Here is a 27,630-nt window from a genome sequence, read left to right as displayed (position 1 = left end):
CCTAAATGATATAAATTTTTCCTGAGTAATATGAATATTTTACTGTATTAAAGAAAATGTAAATTCATTGTGGCTTAAAAAAATTAACTTCTTTTTTGCGATCATATTTATTAAAATAATTACATTTGGATAATATTTCAAATGTAAACTTTCATAACATGCTATAAGGATTGTAACAGTTGGATTGAAAACTTTTTTTAAATACAATTTATTTATTATTAATCTTCTCATGCATGATTTTTTTAAGGTTCTTGAATATACAATGCTGTTTAATTCTTTAGTATTTCTAAGAAATTACAAATAAAAAGTTTTGCATCAATGATGACATTCCTGTAGTTGCCAACAGTACATGAAAAGTTGTATTTATGGTTTTAAGACCCTAGATATAAATATGAAATTACTATTCTGTGGAAGGTTGAAAATCAGTCTAATAATTTTTTTTTGATCTGCATATAAGATTTGGGCTCCTAAGTTGACCAAACGTAGGGATTTTGAGGAATGAACACATATCATCAGGAAATTAAAAAAAAAAAAAATTCATTTCTAACTTTGTATTCCTGTTGATTTCAGATTTCTTGGTCCCCTTTATCTATATGTACTTATATATACATGGGAATTATGACATAATTAAATTTAATATAAAATATTGTTTTTTTTAAATTAAATCCTTAATTTGTACAAAAAGGGTAATAGTAAATTTATTATCAAATTAAATAATGCATTTATAGTTAAAGTTTAAAAAATTATTCTAATTAAAAATTTATTATTAGGATTCTAAGGAATGAAAAGCAGTTCTGTCTGGTAGACAATCGCCTAATTCTTCTGATGTCTGTAAGCAGTTACCTATGGTAAAAGGAAACCCTGCATGAGAGGATTGATTTCTGTGCATGTGTGGAAAGTTAGGAACCCTGTATAGAGGATCCAAGATTTCACTTGGGTCACCAGTGGTAAAAAATGTTTCTTGATAAATTGTGCTATTTATTTTAGATTTGTTTGATGCTTCTAAGTGTAAAGGATTGTTTTTATGGTTGGGGGGGGGGGTCGAATTTTAAAACGGGCTAGATGATGGAGTAAGTGATGTGCTTTTTAAAGCTGTATAGTATATGTTTTTAATTGATATAATTTTATGGAAATATATATACATATATATTAATAGATTGCTATTCGATAAAATGTATTTCTTGAAGATTTACCTTTCCTCAATGGAACTTTGCTTCTGTTGGTTACTTCTATTTGCCATTTCTATTTCAAGTAGATTAAATAATAAGTACCACAATGTTTTTCCTGTCACAAAAGATAGTTTTAATTCTTGTATAATTTATTCAATAAATATTTGGAAAATTTGTTTTCTTATACCTAATAGAATTGAAATAAAAAAAAAAAGCATTTAGAATAATCATTCTGAAGTGAAGTTTCCAGAAAATCTGTCTACTCTTTAAAAATTCTCACATTTATAAGTCTGTTGCATGTTATTTCACATGAAAAATTTATAATTTGTGCATCTTAATATGCAAAATATTAGCAAGTATTTCTCATTGCTAAGAAATACCATCTCATATTAATGTTCTTGGGCCTCATTCATTGGATGCGGGCATTGATATGACTTTTTTTCTTTCCCATGGGGCAGCTCATTTGAACGAATTATTGTACCTAAAGCTGTTTTGATTGTTGCTTTTAATGGGAAAATAAATGTTTCGATTTCTACATTCAAGGACAATGTCTAATTTTGCATCTCTTGTAACTCCTTCAATATACATCCTTTGTGAATAAAAATTATTCTATATAGAAACAAAAACATGCAGACATCTGTTTTTTTCTTCTTACTACATAGTGTGCTAATGATTATATGTCATTATTGGGATTCTGCTTTAAACAATTGTCCAATATTGTAACTTGCTCTTATAGATCTGAATAATGCACGAGATACATCATCATGAACACAAATTTATTTTTCTTTTTATCAGCAAATATTAATTAGGGCTGGAGAGTTAGTTGAAATAGAAAGATTTATCAGAAGTCTATACAGCATAAGTTTCAAGTCCTCTTTAAACAAATTTGAAGAGTCATTCAGGTATTTAAAACATTGAATTGCCATCTTTGGGACACCAATAATTCTCCTGCCTAAATGTGAAGCAACGGGGGAAATTAATTGAGTTGTGTTCACAAACACAATTCTAAAGAAAAGAATCATTTCCAGCAGTGGAGAAATGTATACTTTTAAAAGGTCTTTCTAATTTAATGTGTGATGGATGGTCAGCAATATATTGTTAAAAATCTAGATTTTATAATATACAAAACAATAACTCTTCATTATACATATCATTTTTATTGCAAACAGATATCTCTGCTGTAAAATATTGCAAACATCATAAAATATGTATATTTTTAACATAGTAAAGCAAAACATCAAGGAGAGTAACCCTTTTATAAAGGATTTATATTCAAATGGATTACAGCTTAAAGAAACTATTCTGACTAGATTTTCTTCCAGTTTCATTTGTAAAATGGAATGATATCAAAGCTTTGACATGCCACACAATGCACAATATAAGTATCAGTCATTTCAGGGTCAAATAAAAGTTTGACCTTTTTGGACATAAACATGTAAAATTTTCTCTTAAAACAACCAGATATATATTGAAATAAGGATGACAAATTAACAAAAAATATTTATATGATATCTTACAAATACTTTAAAAAATATTACAATTTCAATATCCTTCTCATTAATATTCAGAATTTTATCTAAAAAATATGCAGATGGTTAATGGTCGAAAAGATATATTGTTTTTTAAATACGCTACATTATATTTTTTAACATTTTGAATTATTAAAATTTTACTGAACAAATTGTGCAATTTTATGAAAGAAAATTCATGTCCTAAGTTTGGTTGGAAACTTCTCTTTGATGAATTTCAAAATCTTTTATTTAACTCAAATTTAAATTTCTTTTATCGAGATAAAAATGATTCCATTTTTATGTGCTCATCTTTAGCATTACCAATAGAACTTATAAATATTTAAAGACCTACATAATAAAAATTTAGAGACCTTACATCTAAAAACGAGTATAATACGATGAAACAATGTATTAAATATTTAATCCTTTAAATAATCAAAGAGAAAGTAATTTTCATAAATGAATGCCAGTTTTAATGAATAAGCAAGACACAACACATTATATATATCTTCTAACAAAATACGCAGTATAATTCATTATATTTAGTTTTTTATGAAAAACTTTTTACAGGTTTTATTAAAATTATTCATTTGTAAGAAGAAAACAAAACAAAGTTTTTACTTTTGACTTTGAATTTGACTTTTTAATATTAAATTTATAGGAGATTCAAGAAATTAGAGAAAAACTTGAATCAGTCAAGTTCCCTATTTTTCCTTCTCTATTAAAACTTCTGTTTGATGATACAATTAGATTAATCTATTATTTCTAATTCATAAATATTCAAAGAACATATAAAAAATAAGACTTGAATACACTGCATATTTTTAAAACAAAATTCTCAAAACATTCATCAACTTGTCTCAACCCCTTATAATTAACAAGAGCATGACTAGAAATTTCCATAAAGCTAATAGTAAATATGAACATGTGATACCAAGAGCTTATTTACAAAAATTCATGCAACTACTTTTTCTAGCTTATTATAGAAATTAGAAAACAATTAATATATTTACTATTATATGAACATTGATAAAGATAAAACTTTTGAATAGAGAGCAAGCAAGACTGAAATGGACTGTTTTTCACAGTTATAACAGCATAATATATATTTCACAGGTTCAAATGGTGGTCACTAGAATTAATTTTGGCACAACCAGAAATAAAAAGCAAGCATATTTTTTCTTTGTTTAGCAGTTACAATCAGAATTCAAAAATTTCATACTAGGCTATATTTTTCCCAAAGGCAATTGAGTGGTTTCTTGATGTGTTTCTTCATAAGAGTGATGTTCAGTCAAAATTTCTGGAAAACATCTCATTTCATTTGAAGAGAAATGCTACTGTTGAATAACCCATTCTAAAAAATTTTCATAGCACCATTTGTGAGATTATTTTAGAAGTTCTACATCATTCTATAAATGACATAGATCTTCAAACAATATAAAGAAAAATGTCGATCATTTTCATAATTCTGATGTTGAAGAAAGTGACACTTGCATTTTTTTTTCATTTTGACAGCAGAAACATTTGCATTAAAAAGAATTGGACCTATATTACAAATCTTATCAAAACTTTGCATGAGAAATAACCAAATGATAAAACATATAGTACTTTACCAGTTTTATATGCTAATTTTTTGTATTAAAAAATTCTTTTATTTCTTTGTAGTATGTTATTCATTAAAAAGTGTTTTGGATTATGATGATGCTGGTCACATGATAGCATTTCAAACTCTTTTGTTTGGAGCTTTCATATAATGAGAAAAAAAGTAAAATACAAAAACTACAATACCAAATCAATCATTTTTACAGCTGACAATTTTCAATTGCATGTAGCAATAGTTTTTGAGCACTAGAATGACTTTATAAGTGAAAAATGTAAAAATACATCTTAATTTTCAAATAAACTTCAATATCATTAGAATGAGTGTAAGAATGAAATGGCTAATAAAAAAAAGGGGGTGGAAGAAAACCTTTTTATACAAAAAATAAAAATAAGTTTAAAGGGGCACATTATATATATAATAAGTATGAAAATTTAACTTTTATATTTTTGATCTTCCAGAAATTAACAAACCAATATAAACAGAAGTTAAGATAACAACTTACAAATGGTGATATATCTCATTAATCATCAATAAACAATTTTCAAATTCTGAATAATTTTTGTTGAAAATTCACACAGACACAAAAAACAACTTTCCAACAACTAATCAGTTGCAATAGCAAGAAAATTTTGTTTACATATTAGCAAATGACTTTTTTTTCTTTCTTTTTAAACTAGATATGGAATTGTTACCGACAGATATGGCTTGACACTTGATTTTTAATTATCCGGTCCTAGATTAAAAAAAAAACCATAAAGCTGATAATGAATTTAGGACATGATAAATGATTTTTAGATTTATAAAGTTTTTCAGAATTATAAAAATAATGCATTTTTTTAATTCGCCGTAAAATAAATAGATTTTTCTCTTTAAATAAAAAAAAAAAAAGGTAGAAAGGAAATAAAATATATATTTTGTGAATGAAAAATAAAATCCTCAGAGATAAAAAGTCATTAAAAAAAAATTGCAAAAAGTAAATGACGAAACACAAAATGAGATAAAGTGGGAGGGGGGAGGGGAGAATTCAACAAGATTTTTTTTTTGTTTGTTACAAATAAGTTCCTCTTAGAGATTGTTAATTACTTTAATATTGTAATAATAAATTATAATTTTTAAAATGTATTTGCTCTGTTTTTTTAAATATATATGATAGTTCGCTTAAATATATTTTAGCAACATAATTTTTTATTATACAGAAAAAACAAAAAATAACACATATTTGGAAAACAATGCAAGCAAGAAGTGGTTAATAACGGCATGTTATTAAATTTTCCTGTATGACTAGAGTGGAATTTGATAATTCATAGTTGTCAGAATGATAATAAATATTTTCATTAAGTAAAATTGGGCCTGAAAATAACAACAGAAAGGGAAAATGATAGCAAAGGATTTATTTTTCATAAATAATACATAATTAATAATAAAAATGTTTTAATAAATGATTTTAAAAATTTGTTAATATTTCATAAATAGGGAAATAAAAATGTACATAAAATATGTGACAAATTAAAAAATTAATTTCAACAAAAATATTAAATCATAATTTATTAAAAATGTAATTTTAATTACTAAATAAAAGTACTTTGAATGCAACAATTGTACAGTTAAATTTTAAAATAAAAAGTATGGTTCATATCCAACATGCTCTATGCTATTTTTTTTTTAATATAGAAACATTTCATTGCTGACTTTTTATTATTTTTATTGGATGTTTTATACAGAAATGAATTTTCTTGAATGAAATTAAGGGCCGGAGAAAAGCATTCATTTATGATCAGACTTATTTAAATAAAAAGAAAGAAAGGAAAAAACAGGAATGAAAAAAATTAATGTGAATTATAGGTGATATTTTAACAATATGTTAATAACAAAATCAAAGGATGAGGTATAAATTCAAAAGTACTGAGGAAACCCAATTAAAAAACTAGAATTAAACAAATTCCACTGCATAAAAAAAAATTGTATGTAATTTTTCATTTCAATGCTGGAAATTCCTTCAGCTTTCCAAAGAAATTTTGATGCACAATCACTCATTTTAAGCTCAATTGGATTTTCTAAAAACTAACTTTGCCTCGAGATTTGAAGAAGCCAAGCTCATTGGCATTGTGGAGGGCTGCAGCAAGTCCAGCATAACTCTCAATAATAATTGGTTGATATAAGACTTTGCAAGATCCACTTGTAGGCGTAGTGACTGAATTTTCAGTCATGTTGTCTCCACAAACTGTAGCCATTAATTTCTTGGAGAAATCCTCTATGTTGTAATTATTCTTTTCATTTGTATCCATTTTGAAGAGAGGATGAGAAGTGTAAGTCACCCATGGTATGTCACGACTCCATGGATTCCAGCGTTTCAGAACTGGAATTTGTTCTGAACTATGCCACGAACACTGGACACCCAACTGATTTCTGGCTCTGAAATGGGAAATAAGTTTGATTAAAATAAATAAACCAGAATTATTAGTATTCCAAAGAACAGAATTTTTTTAATCCTAATGGTCATTTACGCATATTTTCATGCTTAATTAATAATTCCTTACTGTAAATATTAGAGGAAGATAATTTTTCTGAAATTCTCAGTCAGACAATGACATCTATGGAATAAAGTTCATCTATTAACTGATAATTATGACCTGGAAATATTAAAATGGTGTATTACTATCGAGAATACATAGGTGTACATAACTGTAATCTTTTGCCTATTAGGAATCGAGTGAAAAAAATTGATAACTAATTATATTTTTACAAATATAAATTCTTCAACAGTAATTTATTACTAATTTATAATTTTGTATTTATTTGTCTCACATTTGCCGCACATAATGTTTTGACAACTAAATGATTGCGGATTTTCAATAAGAGTCATTCAAAATTTTTGCTTAAAAATATAACTTTATTCAATTGGGAACTGTCCGTTTCTGTCGAAGACTTTTTGTCATCATTCAGGCAACGTCATATTCCATGTTCATAAAATTTCCGATTTTTGTCAGCACAAAACTGAATTAAATAAGATTTTACATAATCAGCATCATTCAAAATTTCACATTTTAGTTCTGTATGGAACAAAATAAATGGTAATCTGGAGTAAGGTCAAGACTATATGATGGATGCGGCAACAGATTCCAACTTAGTTCCAATAATTTTTGGCGAGTGACCAAAGATGTGTGGGGCTTTGCATTATGCTGGAAAACAATACCCTTACAATTTGCTAATTCTGGTCACTTTTCTTAAACTGCATCGCTCAGTTGTGCGAATTATTGAACATACATCTTTGAATTAATCGTTTGGTTTCTTGGTAAAAGTCCAAAATGCTGTATTTTATCATACCACCAAACTGACAACATAACCTTTTTATGGTGGATCTCAGCTCTTGGTATAGTCTAGGCTGGTTATTCTTGTATCCCCCCCCCGATCTTTTCCGATTAACGTTATTATAAACTATCCACTTTTGTCGCTAGTAATTAGCCATTTAAGAAATGGATCAATTTCGTTGCGTTTCAGAAGCGAATCACAAATGCTAATACGTTGTGTCAAATGAATTTCCATACGTTGACGAGGGATCCATAAATCGAGTTTCTTGACATAGCCCATCATTTTTTTGAATGTCTCCACAATCAAATGTGCTGTGCTATGACGATAGGAATCGCCAATGGCTTTGACGCAGGTCCACTCGATGGCCAGGTTGTTGGACGTTTTTCACCAGAACGAAATGTTGACATTGTCTTTCTTTCAAGACTTTATTCCCACATACGGCACATAATTTATTGTGTGCTTGCGATGCATTCTTGCCTTTTTGGAAATAATACAACAAAATATGCCTGAAATGCGCATCTTGTTCTCAAATTTTTAAATAGGTGTAAACACGAAACTAAATAACTAATCGATACATTTTTTAAAACTAAATTAAAGGGTAAGTCCAAATAACAAGAAAATAATATAGGTTAGGTTCCTTTGAACACGTTGACAAAACAAAAGAATGTGCTAAGATGCGCTACATCTATTGACAAAATTGGCGGTCACTTAGTTTCCAACCCAATATTAAAACACTGCTTGGAGTTATTAACATATAACAAGCCAACAGTAAATCATTGAGTTTCTAGTTCACACTGGCTTTTTTAAAAGGTTTATAATGTGAATTTTATAAGAGAAAGTGAACTGTGTATAATAGTCCCTTGATTTAATACTTGAAGCAATACGTTTAATTATCTTAACATAAACTCCAACTAAAATTAAAATTCCACAATTACAAATTAAGATATTGTGTAAGTAAATAACTTACATGAAGTAAAATGCAATGCAGATTTTGATGAATACTAAAACACATTTAATTAAACATATGTTTAATTAAATGTTTTTTATATGCATGTGCTGTATTTATGATGAAAAAAAAATTATTTTTGGCTTGCAGTAGATTCAACAATTTGCATACATATCTGTTCCATTTCAGGAGCATTCTTGTTCTAATTTTCTACAACGTTTAATCAAATTTTCAAAATCTAGTTCTTAAATTCTGAAAATTTGGAAACAACAACAACAACAATAATAATAATCATAAAAAACTGTCTGAAGTTTAAAAACCATGTTTTAAATTCCTAGTTAGGAAAAGAAAGGCTAAGCAAAAATGTCCATCGACATATTAAAAAAAATTGCATTAAAACTAGCACATAATGCTGTCAAATTTAGCTAGAGAAATAAGATTTATTCTACAAACTCAAATTGGGGGGAAAGAATCTGTAAATAGAAAGCTTATTATATGTCAACTGTGTATAATAAAATCTCAAAAGTTCTAAAATATGAGACAAAATTCGCCAAACATTTGAAAAATTGTAATAGTTTCATAAGAAGGTATTTAATATAAATTATTGCAAATTCAAATTGATGGATATAATTAAATAGTAAAATAAATATAATGTTCTCAAAGAAAAAATGAATTGACACAAACCGGGTTCAAATTAAGATTTGAAAAACTGATTAAAAATCAAAGAAAATTTGTATAGTTATAAAACTGACATTACTGAAATGATTTTTTTTAAACATTTGAAAGTGGTATAAAAACATTTGTTTCTACATTCCAAAGTTATAGCAGAAAAACAGAAAATCTTTTCACCTCCATTTTAATCCTTTAGAAAGAAAATTAATTTTTTTAATAGCACATTTAATTCTTCCTAGTTCCAGGAACATGTGTACTGCATTCCATTTGAATACTGGGGGAAAGTGGAAATGTATAAAATTAAAAGAAACAAACAAACAGACATTTAATTTTATATATAAAGATTACTGCATTCAAAAATACATGATTTTATATGATCAGTGTTAATCCTTTTTAAAATAAAATTGTTCAACATGTTGTCATATATATTTTATGTATTATCTTTTTTAAATACATTAGTGAATGAAATATAATGAATTGGTTTCATTAAAAGTTATAAACATACATATTCATTAAATCTTGTTTGCATATTCAGCATTTTATATTCAAATTCAAGTTTCAAAAGCAATTTTAATTCGAGTATTTTTAAATTAAAGTAATCAATAAATGGAGAAAATAGTCAAAGTTTTAAATTTTTTCAATTTATATTATTTTTATTTATTCTTAAAATTAACATTTCTTAAATTAAAAAGCTTTAAAATACTACACATCATGCAATTAATAACATACTTATGTATTATATATAAGATTTATTTTTATGTATTCAATTTTCCACCTGCTGATTAAAACTAATTTTGGATACACTTTCACTCTATAAATACAAATTAGAGTTCGTATCGTTTTCCTTCACAAAAATTAAAAATTTTTTTTAAATTTTTTTTATTTTTTAGGCAATTTGGAATATAATATTTTCATGCAGTTTTAACAATTAATTTAACTAATTTGTTATAAAAATAGTTGAACTCAAAATTCCCATGTAGACTACAATAATATTTTTAATTTGCCTTTATAAATAATTAAATAAAACAAAAACAAATAAAATTATAAAGATGCAAAGTAATAGGCGATATGCAATTTGACATTTTGAAAATTTATTGAATTTGAATAATGTTTCCAAAGAAAACTTTTTCTTCAAAAGACAGAAAACTCTTGAATATATAAAAAATATCATAACAAGGGGAAATAAAATTCCTTATTTTTTCCCCAGCATTTTCACTTATGCTCAGAGGTGAAAACTGTTTGATAGATAGACATCTCTTATATGTTATGTCAATTCGGCTTTCTCATCTAATTTTTCCAAATCTTCAACTGCACTTTGTAAGCATCTTATTTTTTAGCTCATTTAAGTTAATCATCATAAAAGTCTTTTCTTTAATATGCAGAATTTCTTTTTCTTTCGATATCTTTTGATCTTCAAGATAAGCAAAATATTTTTGTTTACTACAGACAATCTTAGTTTTTCCCATGATTTCAAGGCAATTTGATTTTCATAATATTTTAAATAATCAATAATATTCTGTTGGGCTATAAAAGAGGGCTATATTCTTTTAGGTTTACAATTTTGACTTTTTTTATAACAACAACTTTCTATATTGGCAATCCACAAAAAAATATTGTGCTTGTATTATTTTCCACAATTTGCTAAAGGTTTTAACTTTTCTTAAACACACATACAAAAAAAAAAAAAAAAAAAAAAAAGTCAATACTAACTCTTTTTGATATATCCTACTTCAGAAACTTTCAAGATTTTAGTATTACTGCTTTGTTTAGAAAATAATTGAACACAATATATAATCATATTCATTTACATTCATACACAATATTTTCACTAAATGAGGCAATACATTTTTCAATGTCTTCCAAAAGTCAACACTGTTTGAAGCCAGTTTTCTTTGATCAACACAACATAAGTATCTAACTATTCTGAAACTAATACGCAATTATCTTAGATAGAGTGGTAAGAATTAACTTGTCTTCACAATTAAATTTTGATAATTTATAAATGCTATTCATGATTTCCAAAGACTCTTTTTCATAATTACATGTATAAGTCACAACTAGGATCAGGGTTTTATTTTTCTTCAACAAGAATAGCATAAAATGTAATATTGATAAATGGTAGTATCATTTTGGCCAAAGTAAGAAAGAAATTTATTTTAAATATTATTTTATTTAAAATAAATAAAACTATAATTATTACTACATTAATTTATTCTTCTAATAGTTAGTAATACTATGACACATAATTTACAACCAGGTTTTGGAAACTTCCTTTTTTCAACACTCTAGACATAATTTTTTTATGTCATCCCAAAATTCTAGCATTCTTTCAGCTACAGCCATGTTTTCTAACCATCTATAAAAGCAAAATTTACATAGCATTTTTTTGGAAAAATTTTAATATAGTCTTTTTTTTTAAGCACTAGGGAATTTTTAAATAACCAATAAGAATCTGTAAATAGACTGCCCAAATTCCTCTCAACTGCTCTATTTCCTTTAAACATATTATTTAAAACACACAAGCCAGAGCTGTCTAAATTTACAAACTTAGTATGGAATTCATCTCTGACTTGTTTTTGAATCATGTGAAAGAATTTCCAATTAACTGCTGGTCCATCCATTTTTAGATCTATCACCTTTTTTTTATATCTGATTTCCTTGCAGCATCATTAAATACCTTTAAGGTGTCTTCTGCTTTAGAATGACCCACAAAAACAGATTAAATACCTTGTTTTAACTTTTTGTGCATTTGAATTCTAAAATCTCACTTAGTATGTTCATCTGTTTCCTTCGTAGAGATTGTTTAATGATTAATTAATAGACAAAATATAATTTTCAACATTGTGTAAGGGATTATACAACAGTGAAATAAAACAAAGAGCAATTTTGAAACTTTATGTATAATATGAAGTAATATGTTTTAACATACATTTTATTGCAACATCTAGAACGTTTCTTGAAAACTGGATATAACTTCAGGGTGATAGCACTATTTTGTAAGTCAGTGGTTTAGAGCACTTAGTCTCAGTTTCTGATACTGATGTTGAATGTGCATTTGATTTAGGAATTTTTGATTTTCTATACTTAAATCGGTTTTCGCTTTTATAAATTTTCATGCTAAGACTTCAAGTGAGGGGAAAATTAAGGTCTCAGAAGAGAAACATAGCTTTTTTAGGGCCATGGGAAAAAATCATGGCCTTTTAGGGGTGCTCTAAAATGATTTTGATATTTAGGGTCCTTTCAAGGTCTTATAAATAATGACGACTCAGAATAATTTGAGAAAATTACATTGCTTGATAAAGCATGAGGCAAAAGACTAAATCAATTTAATTATTCATTTACCAAAGATATTCCCTCTTATTATGTTCCAGCTTGACATTTGAGGAGAGAAAAAAATGATTACTAGAAAATCTGGGGTCTGACATGTGTAAGGATTTTTTTTTTTTCTGAGATGGATAACTTGAGTCTGCTGGTATAAAAGGAAAGTCCCCAGAAATTTCTCAGGTCTGATACTGGGGTGGGGTGGGGGGAGTTATGATATAACAAAATCTCATTTCACATTTCCACCCACCTGGTTCTGAAAAAAAAAAAAAAAAAAAAAAAAAAAATGGGGAAAACTTTCCACATTTTGAAAAATTCTGGGATAAATAAATGACACTCACTAGATAAAAAGGGCGTAATATCCCAAATGATACTATTCTCTCATGTCTAAATGAATTGTTGACAACATACAGATTTACATTCACTAACAATGTTAAAATTTTTTATTGTATTTCAAAATTTAATATGATAACAAACTTCCAATTTACTAATGGATCATCTATGGATAGATAAAACCTTTTTAAAATCCAATTTTGTAGAATAACAAAATTCTTGCAATATATTTTTGACTGTAGAATAGCTCATGAAAGTGAAACCACAGATCTGGTTTTTAATTTCTTTGCCTTTTTCATTTCAAGCTTATTTTCAAAGATCTAAAAAAAAAAAAAAAGAAAAAAAAAAAGTACTTTTTTGGAGTTGTAAGTACAGAATATAAAACATTTAATTTTCAAGAGCTGTGAAAATCCTGTAACACTAAGAAACTTTTGCCTTTTACAAAAAGACATAAATTCCCCATACCCTTCATTTCCATTGAAAACTGAAAAAGAAACTGCATCAGATTGTTAATGGATTTCATTATTTTCAACAAAATTAAATAATTTAGTAATTATATTTATATACTGAATAAATTACTGAGTTGTGCAACTCCCCTGTGCTTAAGCATAAGATATACCTATCTATATTACCAATTGGAGATAAATGTAAATTGCTGCTTTAAGATCAAGAGAAAATAATGCTGCTTGGATTATTTTTTATAGTTTATTTATCTACATTTTATAATGAATCAAATATTTCTTACCAAAGAAACAATTTCAAAAAACTTCAATGTTAAATAAAATTGAAAGAGGGAAGAATACAGCATGTTTGAAATAAATATTCTATTCTGCTAATCCAAGTAAAATGTATTTAGATGTATTCAATCTATTAATCATTAGAACTATATTTTCATATATATTAGTATTTTTAAATGATGAGTAATGAATTATTTGTATAATAATTTCTACAAACAGTATTTTCATTTCAGTTTTAAATACCTAATGTTGAAATTCTTAAATTATCTCATATTCTTTGAACATATTTAAATATTCATAAAGAAAAACATAAAATGCAAGCACTAGTATCTTCCATTATTAATTTTTTAATGTAAAACCATAAGCTTAAAGTATAAGATGTTTATAGATTTGAGTTTCACTAACAAATGACAGGAAAAGAAAACACTAAGAGAAACAGAAAATGACAGAAAGATAGAAAACATACACAGCAGATCTTGGCTTGTTATCAACAACAGAGAGCTGCATCGTGTTAGAAGGTTGGCGGAAACTGCGACCCTGCCTTAATTTTGGTATAATTCTTTGTTTAACAAAATCCATGGCTCCATTGATCTTTCTGTTAGCAAGAAGCAATAAAAGCAAACAGACAATTACACAAATACACACACATAAATTAAACCTGCAAACATTTTGAAAGGTGCTTATGAAACAGGACAACAAACAAAATAGAGATTAAAAATAATTAGAACAATTAAATGATTATATCTTAAAACTTGTGCAGAATGATGATATCATTAGCACATTGCAGTTAAAAAACATACTGTTATTATTTTGTAATCTGTTACTAGTGTGCGAGTCAAAATATGAATTTAGTAGATTTCCACTGGGAAGCCTGTTAAAACTGTCAGTCCACAGAGAAATATGCCTGCATGAAAAGTGTTAAATCTTCATGCAAATACAGAATCAGTCAAATTGATTACCAGATATTCAAGGATTGTTACTACATTTATTTTTAAGATATATATTCCAAGAGGCAACAGGTTTATAATGTAAATATCACAGATGTTCATTATTACATGACACAAAGCAATTCTATAATGGAGTTTTTCTGGATGGCTATCATTTCTGCTGTTAAATTTTCCCCAGTTTATATATATATATATATATATATATATATATATATATATATATATATATATATATATATATATATATATATATATATATATATATATATCCCTTGCATTTTTAAAGATGTATTTAAAATCTTCAGAATGATTTCATATTATTTTTTTTCTTTATTTATTGCATTGTCTTAATATAGTATATGAAAAATAGTTTTACTATTTTGAACTAGGATCTATGTAGAATAAACAATATTTAATGCTCAAAAACAAAACTTTTTCAATCATGAGGTTTCAAATAAGCTTCATTTTCAATTTTTTTTTTTTTTTTTTTTTTTTTTTTGCAAATATACCAACCAATATACACAAGACTAAAACATAAATTTAGAAGCATTTTGTTCAATATAATGAAAATTTGAAGAGACAGAGAATGAAAAATGTTGAAAAAAAAATAGTAGCAATAATATGCGTTTGATACTTTGAAGATTCTGTAGTATAGCAAAAGTTCCATATTCATAATATTCTCAAATATTCAGAGAAACAAAATCAAAAAAGCAAGCAATAGTGCTGGCTACTTCATATACAAGGGAAAAAAAAAATCCTAGTAGTGGAAAAATAAATAAATTGTAAAGCATTACTTATTTATTTACAATGAATTAATTCTGGATAATAATACTGGGCCAATATTTCACATCTAGTTTATACTTTCATTTTCATAATATATGGTGACATTAAAAAATTAAGGGGGAAAAAGCATTTTTTGTTTTGTTTTTTTGAATAAAAAAGGATGATTAAAGCTGAAAATTATAATAGCAATGGGAATTGAACCTCTGTTATATGTTGCTTTTATCATAGACGTGAAAAGCAAAATTATTTTCATAAATTATGTCAATTAAGTTGGAAGTTTTGAAGAGAGAGAAAGGAAAAAGCAAATGGGAAATTTCAAGGAATATACATATGTATGCAATAAATTAGACATGGCAATTAATTGTTATTCTACACTGCAATTCAAAATGTTAATATAAGGAATTTCATAATTTCTAAACCATTTTGGTCAGGATCTCAAATGCTAAAATGAACCTGAAATGCAACACAATCTAAAAATGATAAATTATAATGCCATCAGAGTATTATAGAAATATCATAAATGACAGAGAAGGAATAGCTATTTTTTGTCAATAATTATATAAATGCATTTAATATAGAATACAAAAGACAAATAATAAACAAGATAGTTGATTCAAAGCAGGAAACATAATTTGAGGAGGAATCCTGCAATAAATGAGATGCATGACATTATTGTTTAAAACCTTAGGAGTTTTTCATATATGGTGTTCATGATCCTACATAGCCAATATTTTGGACACCTTGAAAATTTAAATGTAAATATTTCACTGCTTGAAGAATGCATTGAAATGCAGATGGCCCCCAATTATAAGTGTCCGTAAATAACTGATTTTCATTAGTTATTAATATGATTTCATATAACTTGTGAGAAAAAGATCAGACAATTGCTGAAACAATAAGAATTATTTTTTAAAAAAATGCCAATTTTAGATTAAATTAACTTTTTCAAAAATCCTAAAAATTTCTAATCTTTCCGGTTTTCCAGTAGGTTGGCCACTATGATCTTTCTAAAGTATAACTTTGGAAATAATAGTCTTTTTCAAATTGGTGAGGGTTGTTGAATATAGCTGAACACATTCACTATCTATACTTATAATAAAGCTCACTGTGTGTGTGTGTGTTGGCGCTCTACAGGCCAGGTCATTTGACATAAAGCTACCAAATTTGGTACATGTATACCTTAGAGGTTGGGAATGTGCATCTGGGGTCCCTTTTTTTGAAATTTTAATTAGAATTTTAATTATTAATTAAAAACTAACTTTCCCGCCAAAAAAATCTTCCATTTTCCCCACCGCCAACTTTTTCGCCAAAAAAATCTTTCATTTTCCCCATGAGTAAGGCAATTTGTTTTTTTTTTCTCCCAACAGTAATAAGGCTAGGGTTAACATTTTACGGCGGATTATTTCAAACGATTCTGTTTATTTTCTTAATGTTTTATGCATTTAAAATTAAACATTGTTAATTAATCCATGTTTCATATTCATTCTGAAGTACTTTTGAATTAAAATAACAGAGAATAAAGGAAATTAAAAATGTATAATCTGCATAGCGTTACCCCAACTGGCGTAGAAAAATTCACGCATTTGCGTTACCGGAGCTGGCGAAGAAAATTCACGCATGCGCATTCTGATTGTTGGCATGGCAACCATTATCAACGGACGATTTAAATTACTTTTTGGTTAGTTGTATGCATTTGTAAGTAAATTGTATTTATGTTAGTTATATATTTTTTTATATATGCTTATAGTTTTAAGTACATCGTTTTTTAAGTAGTTTTTTTAAACCTGTTTTCGACCGATTATTTTAAACGATTCATTTTATTTTCTTAGTGTTTGATGCATTTAAAATGAAACATTGTTAATGAATCGATCCGTTCATGATGAATCTGAGAAAATTTTGTTGACAAATTCTTGAGATATTACATAAATTAAGAAAGGTATTCTTTAGTGCCCATAAAGTTTAAACTCTCAATGACTCTATTATCAGTAATCATATTATTAAAAAAATGCTTTGTTTCAGTAAAAAATATTATTATATTAATTGCAGATTAATCATTTACACTTTAATTTAAAGCATAAATTCTACGAGGGGTAACAGAAAATTAGAGAGATACATATCACGTTATGACTGAAGGCCTTTATAATATTATGAGTGAATTATATGACTATCAAAATTTGAAGTTTTAAAATATTTTGATGAAGAATCTATTAAAGTTGGAATTGCATAAAATATTTAATTATTAAAATTTTAACGAACATTAAGATTGGAGAACCGGCTGGTCGCCAAAGGCGGCTAGTCATCAATAAAACCCGTACAAAAAATTCTTTCAGAGTACAATTAGAATATCATAGTAGTCAAGATAAAATTTTACTATTTTTAGTAGATGATGATCAATTTATTGGTGTGAATACATAGAATTAAGGCAGAATCTCTATGACTAACAATCATAATTGGCCATATTACAATAGTGATATGCAATAGAATATTTGGCAAAAATTGCACTACAGATTTGATGCATAACATATAATCAAAAGTTAACATATAGAGCATCTGAAATACTTGCTTCAAAAATATTATCTTTTGAAGTACACATTTTTTAAAAATATAAAAAATCTTATATAGCAAAGCTTTGAAATCAGGGTATTTATTTTGATCTGTGCATATTTCAATAAAAGAATAAAGAAATAATTTATATAATTTATTTATAATATTATTATTTTAAAAGAAATCCAAAACTTTTCATAATTCTTTCTCTATCTTGTGATGGAATTTAAATGTGTCAACATTAAATATCTACCTGTGGGTATGGTATAAAAGTAAGAGATTTGGTGTCAATATAGGCATTATTCTTTTCAGAATCTGAAGAATGATACCAAAAAAGCCCTCATTTAGTTTCAAAGCAAAACAAAAACTTAACTAACCTCATTTTGACAAAATGCCAAAGCATACATTCTCAATTTTACACTGTTTTAACAAACAACTCAGCCAATTGCTCAAAATGAGTGCAATTTTTTACACAAAAAGCCAGACATATATGTAACCAGGATATCTTGAAATTGTATTAAATCCTTAAATTACTTTCAGATGTCATTCATTTGAATACATTTGATAAGTAATAAATCATTTGTCAAACATCTACCATCACTGTTTCTCTTTTTGTTATAACTTCAAAATTTAGTGATCTTTCATACTTGCTAGTAATTTTAAAACAACTTTTCTTTACATATAGAAATGTCAACAAATATTTTTACTTTTGTCCTTATTTGAATCGATTATTTTACCTTATATAGGAATCCTAGCTATTATGTTAGAATTTTATTTGATATCCCAATTCAAGTAACAACTTTTATGCAAATAAGTCTGTATAGTCTGTCAAAGATTATCTGCTCTTTATTCCTAAACTAATTACTGGATAATAAAACTGTAAATATCTATTGTTATAGAAATGTGTTCTTTATAAGTGTGTGAAATGCTTTTTCACATAAGGGGTCACCCTCACATTTAGATTTATTCAAATTCAATTTTTTTCAAATAACAACACTTGATTTCAAATATGCGCAGGCTGTACAGACAGAAACTGACAAAAATCTCCAAATACTATTACTTTACCTCTGAAATGGACATTTTGATTTGTAATGGATCACAAAAGTTTATTGAAGACCGAGTCAAGTAGTGGAGATACTTTCAATCCAAAAGTTTTATGAGTAATATGACCATTAGGCAGCAATATGGATGCAATTCCGGTAAAAGCCATACATTTCACTTTGCACTGTTTACCAATAAGCATATAATATAAAGTTTTATAAATGAAGGTCTTTCCAATACCCCCTGGACCATCAATGAAAAAGCATTTTGTTTCATCATTTGTATTATTTACAACTTGAAGAATGGCATTAACAATTTCTGTCTGTTTTCCTCTTAGCAGTTAACATATTTGCTCCCCTAAAACTGATGAGTCATCCATATTCTGGGTATTTTGATTAACTTCAACATCATAAGCCTCAATGTCATTAAAGGTGCGACACAACATCCTTCAATGTAGGTGTTCACCTCATTATAAATCAACATTCTATGTTCTTCTAAAACTTTGATCAATGTACAGTCATATTCCTTATAAATATATTTATAAAGATATTTCACAGCCAAAATACTCCTTACACATTCAACATTAATATGACAATTAAATTTTTTCAATAAATATGCATTGTAGAGGCAGCATGATGATTGTCTCATGTTATACAACAACTGTTTATGTCTTAGGGATAAATTATAGGTTCGTGTAAAAATTGAGAATTTTAGGAGTCTAAATGTGGGTTGTAGCATTGTCGGTAATTTGGTTTTCTATCATCTGCCAATGATGTTGCTTCTTGGAAGAATTTAGGAAAGTTGAAGCAATACTTGTTCTTCCATTTTTTTAAAAATTATATACGTTGTGTTGGAGTTTAATTCTCCACATGGATTGTGAATCATCTATTTGAGTACAAATTCTCTTAACTCTAAGTCATGATTTCCGGATATTTCATCTGAAACCAAATCAATGTGTTCTTCTGGTTGATGAATCTTGTCATCAGACGTCATAATGATAGCAAATGCATATGTGGTAATCCTCTTTTCTGAAATTTTATAGTACATGCATACTGTAATATAGTATATAGAAATTCTACATACCATTGTAAATAGAAACTCTATATACCATGGTATATATAAATTCTACAGTATATACTATAGTATACCATTCCAAAGATCTGTTTTTTTTCTATCCAAATCTTCTACAATTTGGGAAAATTTCAATTTAGCAACTCGAGCCACAAGTCAGGGTGATACTATGGTAGCTGCTCCAAAATTGTCCTGTCCTCTAATTTTACTTGCAATGTCTGTTTTATTTCTGCCTAATCTGAATTCGATGTCATAACAATAAAAAAAAAAAAAAAAAAAAAAAGGTAATCTAAGCCAAAATTCTCTGTGTAATATCTTATTGAGCCAGGAAATGAGGAAGGTGAAATAATCTTTTCACCAATTCCAGCCTTATTTATTAAAGAAACTGGTTACTCCTATATATTGTTCTTCGAGAATCTTGTTTTGATTATATTTTATAAATTGAATATGGTCACGCTTTAAACAAATGTATGTGTGCACTAAATATTGTTGAAATAACATGCCACAAAAACGAAGCGCATTAAATGCATGTCATAAATCAAGCCCTTCTTTTGATGGTACTTTCCCTAATAATTAAATAAACTTGAGTTGAAATGAAAGTCTGTATTGTGCCAGTTAAGCCAAGTTGAATGACTGTATGGCTCGGCTTGCTTACCAATACTCTTCAAATGGACAATATTGTTAATATGTGGGTGAATAACCATTTCATTATCTGGAAAGCTTTGAACAGCATTAAGTGTTGTAAACACTGTACAAACCTCATTACAGGCAAGTCTATTAAACCTTCCATGATCAGTCAGCTCTGTAAATCTGAATAATAAAACTTTAACATATGGTGGGGGTATTCCTTGGGCAGAAATTACTCAATCCATTTACTCCTCTATTTCTCACATCATTGTATATCCCTGTATGTAACCATTGTGTGCTTGAGTAATATACTCCAATACCTTCATTACTAAGGTACTAACTCCGAAATTAAGTGGATGATTGACTCTTTCATTGAAAGCATCATGATCTAAAAAGTATACTTGGCTGTACAGTCAGCACTCAAAAATACCTTCAACGTTCAGTGTTGGATGAGCCATCATATTCATTTTATAATACACTTGTAGCAATTAATCTACAATTTACTGCATTAACTTTTTGCCAACTGATGCATTAGATTCTAATTATTGTAAAAGCACTTAATAAAAAAAATAATTTTTTAATAAAAATATTCAATATTTTTTCCAAAGTATTATTAGTTAATTTAATTTCAATACATTATATGTTACAAGTTCAAAACAATGTATTAAAAGAAAATGAGTATTCTATTTTGATTTGATTTTAAAATCACAAATGAAATGAAAATTTTATTGAAAGGGGATGAGGTTTTGTATGAAGAAATACATTATATTTTATTTAATTTCATTTTTGAGAAATTTTTAGTGGTTTCAAAATGACACAATATGAATTTTTAAAATAAATTATTTTCTATAGAAATTATTTTCTATTTCAAAGAATGTCGAGTATAATCCAAATGAAATGAAAATTTTATTGAAGGGGGATGAGGTTTTGTATGAAGAAATACATTATATTTTATTTAATTTTATTTTTGAGAAATTTTTAGTGGTTTCAAAATGACACAATATGAATTTTTAAAATAAATTATTTTCTATGAAGCACAAAAATTCAAAATAAGAAAATATTTAGAACAAAATTTCAAAAAAAAAAAAAAAAAAGAATGGTATAGGACAATTATACTTACGGCATTAAAGATTTGTCTGGATACTTTAATTCCCCAATTATAATCTGAGTAAACTGTTTCAAAGAATGTCGAGTATAATCCAAAAGTTTTAAAGTTATAAAGTCATACTTTAATGATATCAAACTGTTCTCTGTCAGAAAAATTAATCTCTCCTTTTCAGCACCCCAGTGATCAATTCTATAAGTAAAAAACAATAAATAAATAAATAAAAATAAACAAGATATACTAAGCACTGACTGATAGCAAATATAAATTACCTACATTCTTTAAAACTAGTCTGAAGATGAAAAAACATTCAAAGAAAAAAATTATAATATTCTAAGAATAAGAAAGAAAATATTATAAGAAAAATTATAATTCTTCAATTAAAAAAAAATCTTTTGCTAGGAAATCTTTTATTTCTCTATCAACATACAACAATTAAAAATGTTTTTTTTTTTGTGTGTGTGTGTGTCTGAAGTTGCACAGTTTTCTATACCTTCCATTTTAGAATATAATCCAAATACGAAATTCAAAAATAAAAACAATTTAATTATGCAGGGGCAGATTTAGGTATTTTTGTGGCTTTCGGCAGAGCACTTAATAAAACATAATTTCACATACTTTTAATAGATTAATGATTTACTTCAGGTTAATTTTTTTTTACTTTATTAACTTGGTGAAAATACATTTACTGTTAAATTGTTATTAAAAGATTAATAACAATAACCAAATTGGGTAAAATCAGATATTCTATTCATCTTCGAGATCAACTTGTTTACCTGGAATGCTGATCGCTCTGGCTGTAAAACTCTTAACATGAAGTTATTTATTAAGATTTCATCTTGTTATTTAATAAGACAGAAAAATATAAATGAAAAGGAATCAATTATAAATCATTCATAGGAAAATTTAAATGTGTATATGCTACGATTAAAAATATAGTCACCTAATAAAATTCCTTATTATTTCTTACCTTTTATTTTTTTATTTAGTTTATGGTAACCTAACTCTATTCTTTAGTAAACATTTGGTGAGTTTTCTATAATTTAGCAAGATTTATCAGATTGGCAAAAATTCTCTACTGTGTTCTTTAGTTTTACTTACAGCAAAACTTTCTCCTGGCATTTCAAAAATTTTGCTGCATTAATTAGCTAAATGAAATATTGAATTAAGTGCAGTTATAAAAATGTAAAATGAAGTAATCTGAAACATTCTAATGATGTTTTGTTTATATTTGATTGTTGCCATTCAACAATAAGTAATAAGAATAATTTCCATGGCAAGTAAATTAAAATTATAGCTTTTTATTACATCATCAAAAAAAAAAAAAAACACCTTACCTCTGGGCCATTGACAATTAAAAAAATAGCAATGAAAAAAATCCATTAATTGTAATGTGTTGACAATTATTCTTTAATAATCCACTTACATATTTCCATAGTATTGTTTTAAAAAAAATTATTGATGGGTGCTGCATGCATCATTTCAAATTATTAAGAGCTTGATTCGTTTAGGCATTTCTTAGCGAATTTTCTTCAACACATTCATCTCTGTCAGGATCATCAACATTTATTGCTTGGTTTTGCTTACAAACGGCTAATGAATTTTAATAATTTTACAGAGAGAGTGTGAAAGTTTTAACCATATTGCAGGGTATACACATTTTTTTTAAAACTTACATACTGGTTAAGAATTTCAATTCTACATTTAACACTCAAATCAATTCTTTCTTTTTGTAAAGAATCCATATAAGTTTTGTAATTCATTCGCAAGTATAGTGGTTTATGCTTGTTCAGATTTTAATAGTAGGCAACATTACTGTCCCTTTAAATAAATCTCAATTGCTCCTGTTAAAGAAAAAGAACATGAATCCCATCTTATGGGCAACAAAAAAAAGGCTTAAATATTCTCTTACAGGTGGAATGAGATATTTCACAAATGTCAGTCATTATATTGATTAAAAATGAAGAATTCGCCAATTCTTTACTTAAAAATTGACACATTAAATAATATAGTGATTTTAATAATATAAAGCAAATGACAGCATTAACCATTGTTGTTGTTTCTTATGGAACTTGCCATGGACAAGCCCGCTGTTCGAAGACAGCCGATTTAAGCCTGAGGGGGAGCGCCTCTTGTTTCTATAGTAGCACCATCTAGGGTCAAGAGAACGATTTAGCTACACACACGTCACAACCCTTTTTATGGGGCGGACTTCATTCACTCAACCACAGATCGTAATTTAGACTTGAATCAGAGAACGATCACCCCTGATCCAGTACCCTCAGTGGTATTACTCTCAACATGGAGGACTTTGTGACCACGACAGATTTAACGCGCGTCAGCCACCAGGCATGCAGGGAATCTTCGGCCGGCGGGGTTCGAATTCGCAACCTAAGGGATGCGAATCCGACGCTCTACCAACTAGACTATCCCGGGCCTAAACCCCAGGCATTAACCATGATCTCACTAAGTGATGTCTATTATAATTGTTCATCATCACGATTTTTAGCCGCAGAACAATCTGTCAGCTACTTTTGAAATGTTATTTAATCGATAAAATTTTCAATGTTAATAAGCACTAAATATGTATTAGGTATTTTGATAATTATGAAGTATAGCATGAAAACATTTGCTTCTTCTGAAAAGCAATCTTAAAATTATTCTTTTAAATATTCTTTATGAAAAAATAAACATGGGATGTATTTCAGAAAACTAGTAATGATCTAAAGATAAATTTAGAAAAACAGAAAATCATTAAAAGTTAAAAATCACAAATGCTTATGTTAAGAGCACAATAGGTATAAATTAATTTAAGCTGCACGTGCATAAATATGTAAAATTAATAAATTAGTTATTACTCTGTAAGCAGCCAAATACCACGAAGATCTCCATCCATATGATCTAAAATAACAGGACGACAATGTTCAGCAGCTTTCTGAAGTGCACCTTCCTATAAAGAAAGAAAAAAAAAGTTTTTTACAGCTTATCCAACCGTATTAATCCATTAACAACCTTTGGCAACCATCTAGTTTGTCAGGATAAATGACTGCTAGAGTTTTCAATTAAATATTTAACTTACAATTTCTTCAGCAAAATAATTTTTAAGTTTGAAATTTTGATAATCATATAACTCACACTATTTTAGAAACCTTACATTATTCTGTTCAACTATACATTTTTCTACTTCCTGTCATCTGTGCTAAAATCTGAACTGAAATTCACCCCCCCCCCCCGTGAAACCAAACATGCGTTTTAAACATGCTGAAATATACTGATAAGAATTATGCATATATTCTATTTTAGAAATTAATTAAAAAATAAATTATAGTGCAAAATAATAGATATAATTGAAAAGATACATTTTGTATTTGAAGATGATATAAAAATTACTTTAGTTCTTCAATAATTTTGGAATTCATCATAGAAAAATACCAAAATTTTGTTTAATTTTTAATTAAATTAAAAAGAATCCATTTTCTACTTTTTGATATTTAATTTATTATTCATTATAAATGCAAAGAAATAATGTATATTCAATAACAGGTGGAGCCACCGTTGTGAAATCAATGTTTTATTCAACAAATCAATTAACCAATAATTAAGTTCTGAAAATATTACGCAATATTCAAAAATATTATAATGTAAATCTTGAAGCATGTAAGTGTATGATAGTTCAAAATTCTAGCACCTTAGGAAACCAGTAAAATATCAATTAAGAAATTTAATCTTTAGAAACACAAAACATCTACTATCACCTCTTTGCATTTATCTTTTGAATTTGGCAACATCCTCTGCAAATACTGTAGTGATGTTGCTTTGTGTTTTCTGATGCTTAATTTTAGTTTTTTTTTTTTTTTTTTTGAATGCCTCAAAAATTCTCCAGTTTTCACACTACATGTTTATTTCAAGTTAAAGAATGTAAAATTCCTTAAATTTTTATTTTTCTTCAAGTTTTAATATTTTTGCAGATTAGGGTTCAAAATTACTTTTTTGTTTTCAGTAATTTACAACACCCTGAATCATCAAATCGTCATATAACCCACATGAAAAAAATCTTGAACGTGTTTTTACTTTAAAAAAAATTCAAAGTTGAAACATGATTCGGTAAATAATTTTTTTTTTTTTTTTTTTTTTAATATCAGTTTTCAACAATTCTTGGATACCCTATATTTTTGCAATTTTCACCTAATAAAAGTCGTTTGGGACTGTACTTCCATTTTCTTGATGCCTACTGTTACCTCTCTGAATTTATCAGTTGAATTTGGCAATACCCTGTATGTATGTATATATATATTATATTGTTACGAATTCTGTAAATTGGTGTAATTTGTCTTATGATAATGAATGTTATATGTATCCCATTGTATTTCAATAGCAAGTCGCCAAATTGGCGAGATATTGGCTCATTGGCGATGTTTTAGGCAACTAATTTTTGTCGCCAAATTTGGCGACATTTCGCCCAGTTTGGCGACGGAAGTTGGAAACCTTGGCGACAGAGAGAATTTTCTAGAGGGATCCTGATTTCTTGAATTCTCTCCAAGGTTCTGGATTTTTCTAATATGACATAACTTCCTGTTAGTGACGTCACTTCCGGCAGAGAGGATATAAAAACAAGCACGAAAGATTAGGAGTTGTATTGGAGCCTTAGACAGCAAGCAAGCTGTAGGCTGGTGACTGAGCTATTGAATGCGCAGTGTTATTCTTGTAGTCTTCGTTAAATAAATAGCTTTATTTATTTTTTTTAAAAGGATTCTGCTTATTGAATTTACTCTAAGCACATCGCAGGAAATTCGTAACAAATTGGCGTCAGAAGTGGGATCGAATAGTGAAGATAAAGGAAAATGGCTGATCTTCATCGAGAATCTCTGTCGAAACTCACTGTGGCCGCATTGAAAGACGAACTGTCGGCGAGGAATTTGCCCACATCAGGACTGAAAGATGACTTGATCGAACGTCTTCGAGAAGCTCTTGAAAGAGAGCAAAGTTGTGGTGGTATATCCGACAACGTTGGTGAAACGAATGAGCAGAGTAAGAAAGCTGCGGAAGAAAAGCAGAAGGAAGAATCCGCATTGGAAGACAAATTAACGCAACTTTTGTCATTCATGACAGAAATGAAAGCTGGACAAGTTGAAATGAAAACAGAAATGAAAGCAGGACAAGTCGAAATGAAAGCAGGACAAGCAGAAATTAAATCTGAGATGAAGGAAATTAATAACGCCGTGAAGGTAGCCAATGCTAAAGTAGAGGAATTTGAAGGAAGATTAGAAGAAATGGAAAAGAAATTTGAGAAATTGAAGCAAGAAATGGAAGTTCAAGTTACTGAAGAATCAAGAGAGTCCTATGAAACTCCTCAAGAATTTGGATTGGCTGCTGCAAATCAATCTCAAAATGCTCGATATATGCCTGTTGTCAACAGACCCTGTATGAAATTACTGCCGTATGACGGACAAACATCTTGGCAGGTGTATAAGACGCAGTTCGCCATTGTCGCAGAAGCTAATGGCTGGGATCCAATTACCAAAGCTCGCCAATTGGCTTCTTCTCTCCGAGCCGAAGCTGCAGATATACTGAGGACCATTCCCGATAATGAACAGTTAAATTTTGATGCTCTTTCAAGTGCCCTAGAGTTGCGTTTTGGCGAGAAATGCCTGAAGGATTATAGCCGACTTCAGTTAAAGACTCGCCAACAAAAACCCAACGAAACCCTTCAAGAGCTCGCAACGGACATTGAAAAGCTGTCCCACCTCGCCTTCTCCGATTGTCCTACTGAAGTAAGAGAGACTTTAGCTGTGCAGTATTTCGTCGATGGCGTCAGAGACGTAGAAATACAAAAGGCACTACGAATGGCGGAAACTAAGGATCTGAAGTCCGCTTTAGTCTACGCGATCAAGTTTGAAGCGGCACAACAAGC

General features: G+C 28.0%; 2 protein-coding genes across 4 annotated transcripts in view; one reads left to right on the top strand and one right to left on the bottom strand.

Moving 5' to 3' along the window:
- The window catches only part of LOC129968466 (transmembrane protein 47-like), a 63,590-nt gene extending 61,795 nt beyond the window's left edge, over nt 1-1,795 (top strand). For both annotated transcript variants that reach the window (XR_008784410.1, XM_056082370.1), the window contains exon 5: nt 771-1,795. The gene's annotated coding sequence lies outside the window, so the exon portion shown is untranslated. The remainder of the gene's footprint in view (nt 1-770) is intronic.
- A 511-nt stretch (nt 1,796-2,306) lies between these two features.
- The window catches only part of LOC129968531 (tumor protein p63-regulated gene 1-like protein), a 37,683-nt gene continuing 12,359 nt past the window's right edge, over nt 2,307-27,630 (bottom strand). The window contains exons 3-6 of one of the 2 annotated variants that reach the window (XM_056082517.1): nt 24,578-24,669; nt 21,735-21,911; nt 14,068-14,196; nt 2,307-6,695 (exon numbers count right to left, since the gene is read on the bottom strand). In XM_056082517.1, the coding sequence (XP_055938492.1) occupies nt 6,338-6,695; nt 14,068-14,196; nt 21,735-21,911; nt 24,578-24,669 (756 nt within the window). In that variant the 3' untranslated portion in view covers nt 2,307-6,337. The remainder of the gene's footprint in view (nt 6,696-14,067; nt 14,197-21,734; nt 21,912-24,577; nt 24,670-27,630) is intronic. The other variant, XM_056082518.1, reaches the window with a different exon arrangement.

Source organism: Argiope bruennichi, chromosome 5 (assembly GCF_947563725.1).
Source record: "Argiope bruennichi chromosome 5, qqArgBrue1.1, whole genome shotgun sequence".
In the NCBI taxonomy this organism is placed as follows: Eukaryota; Metazoa; Arthropoda; class Arachnida; order Araneae; family Araneidae; genus Argiope; species Argiope bruennichi.
Note: the sequence above shows the minus strand (reverse complement) of the source record. Positions and strands in the feature narration are given on the sequence as shown.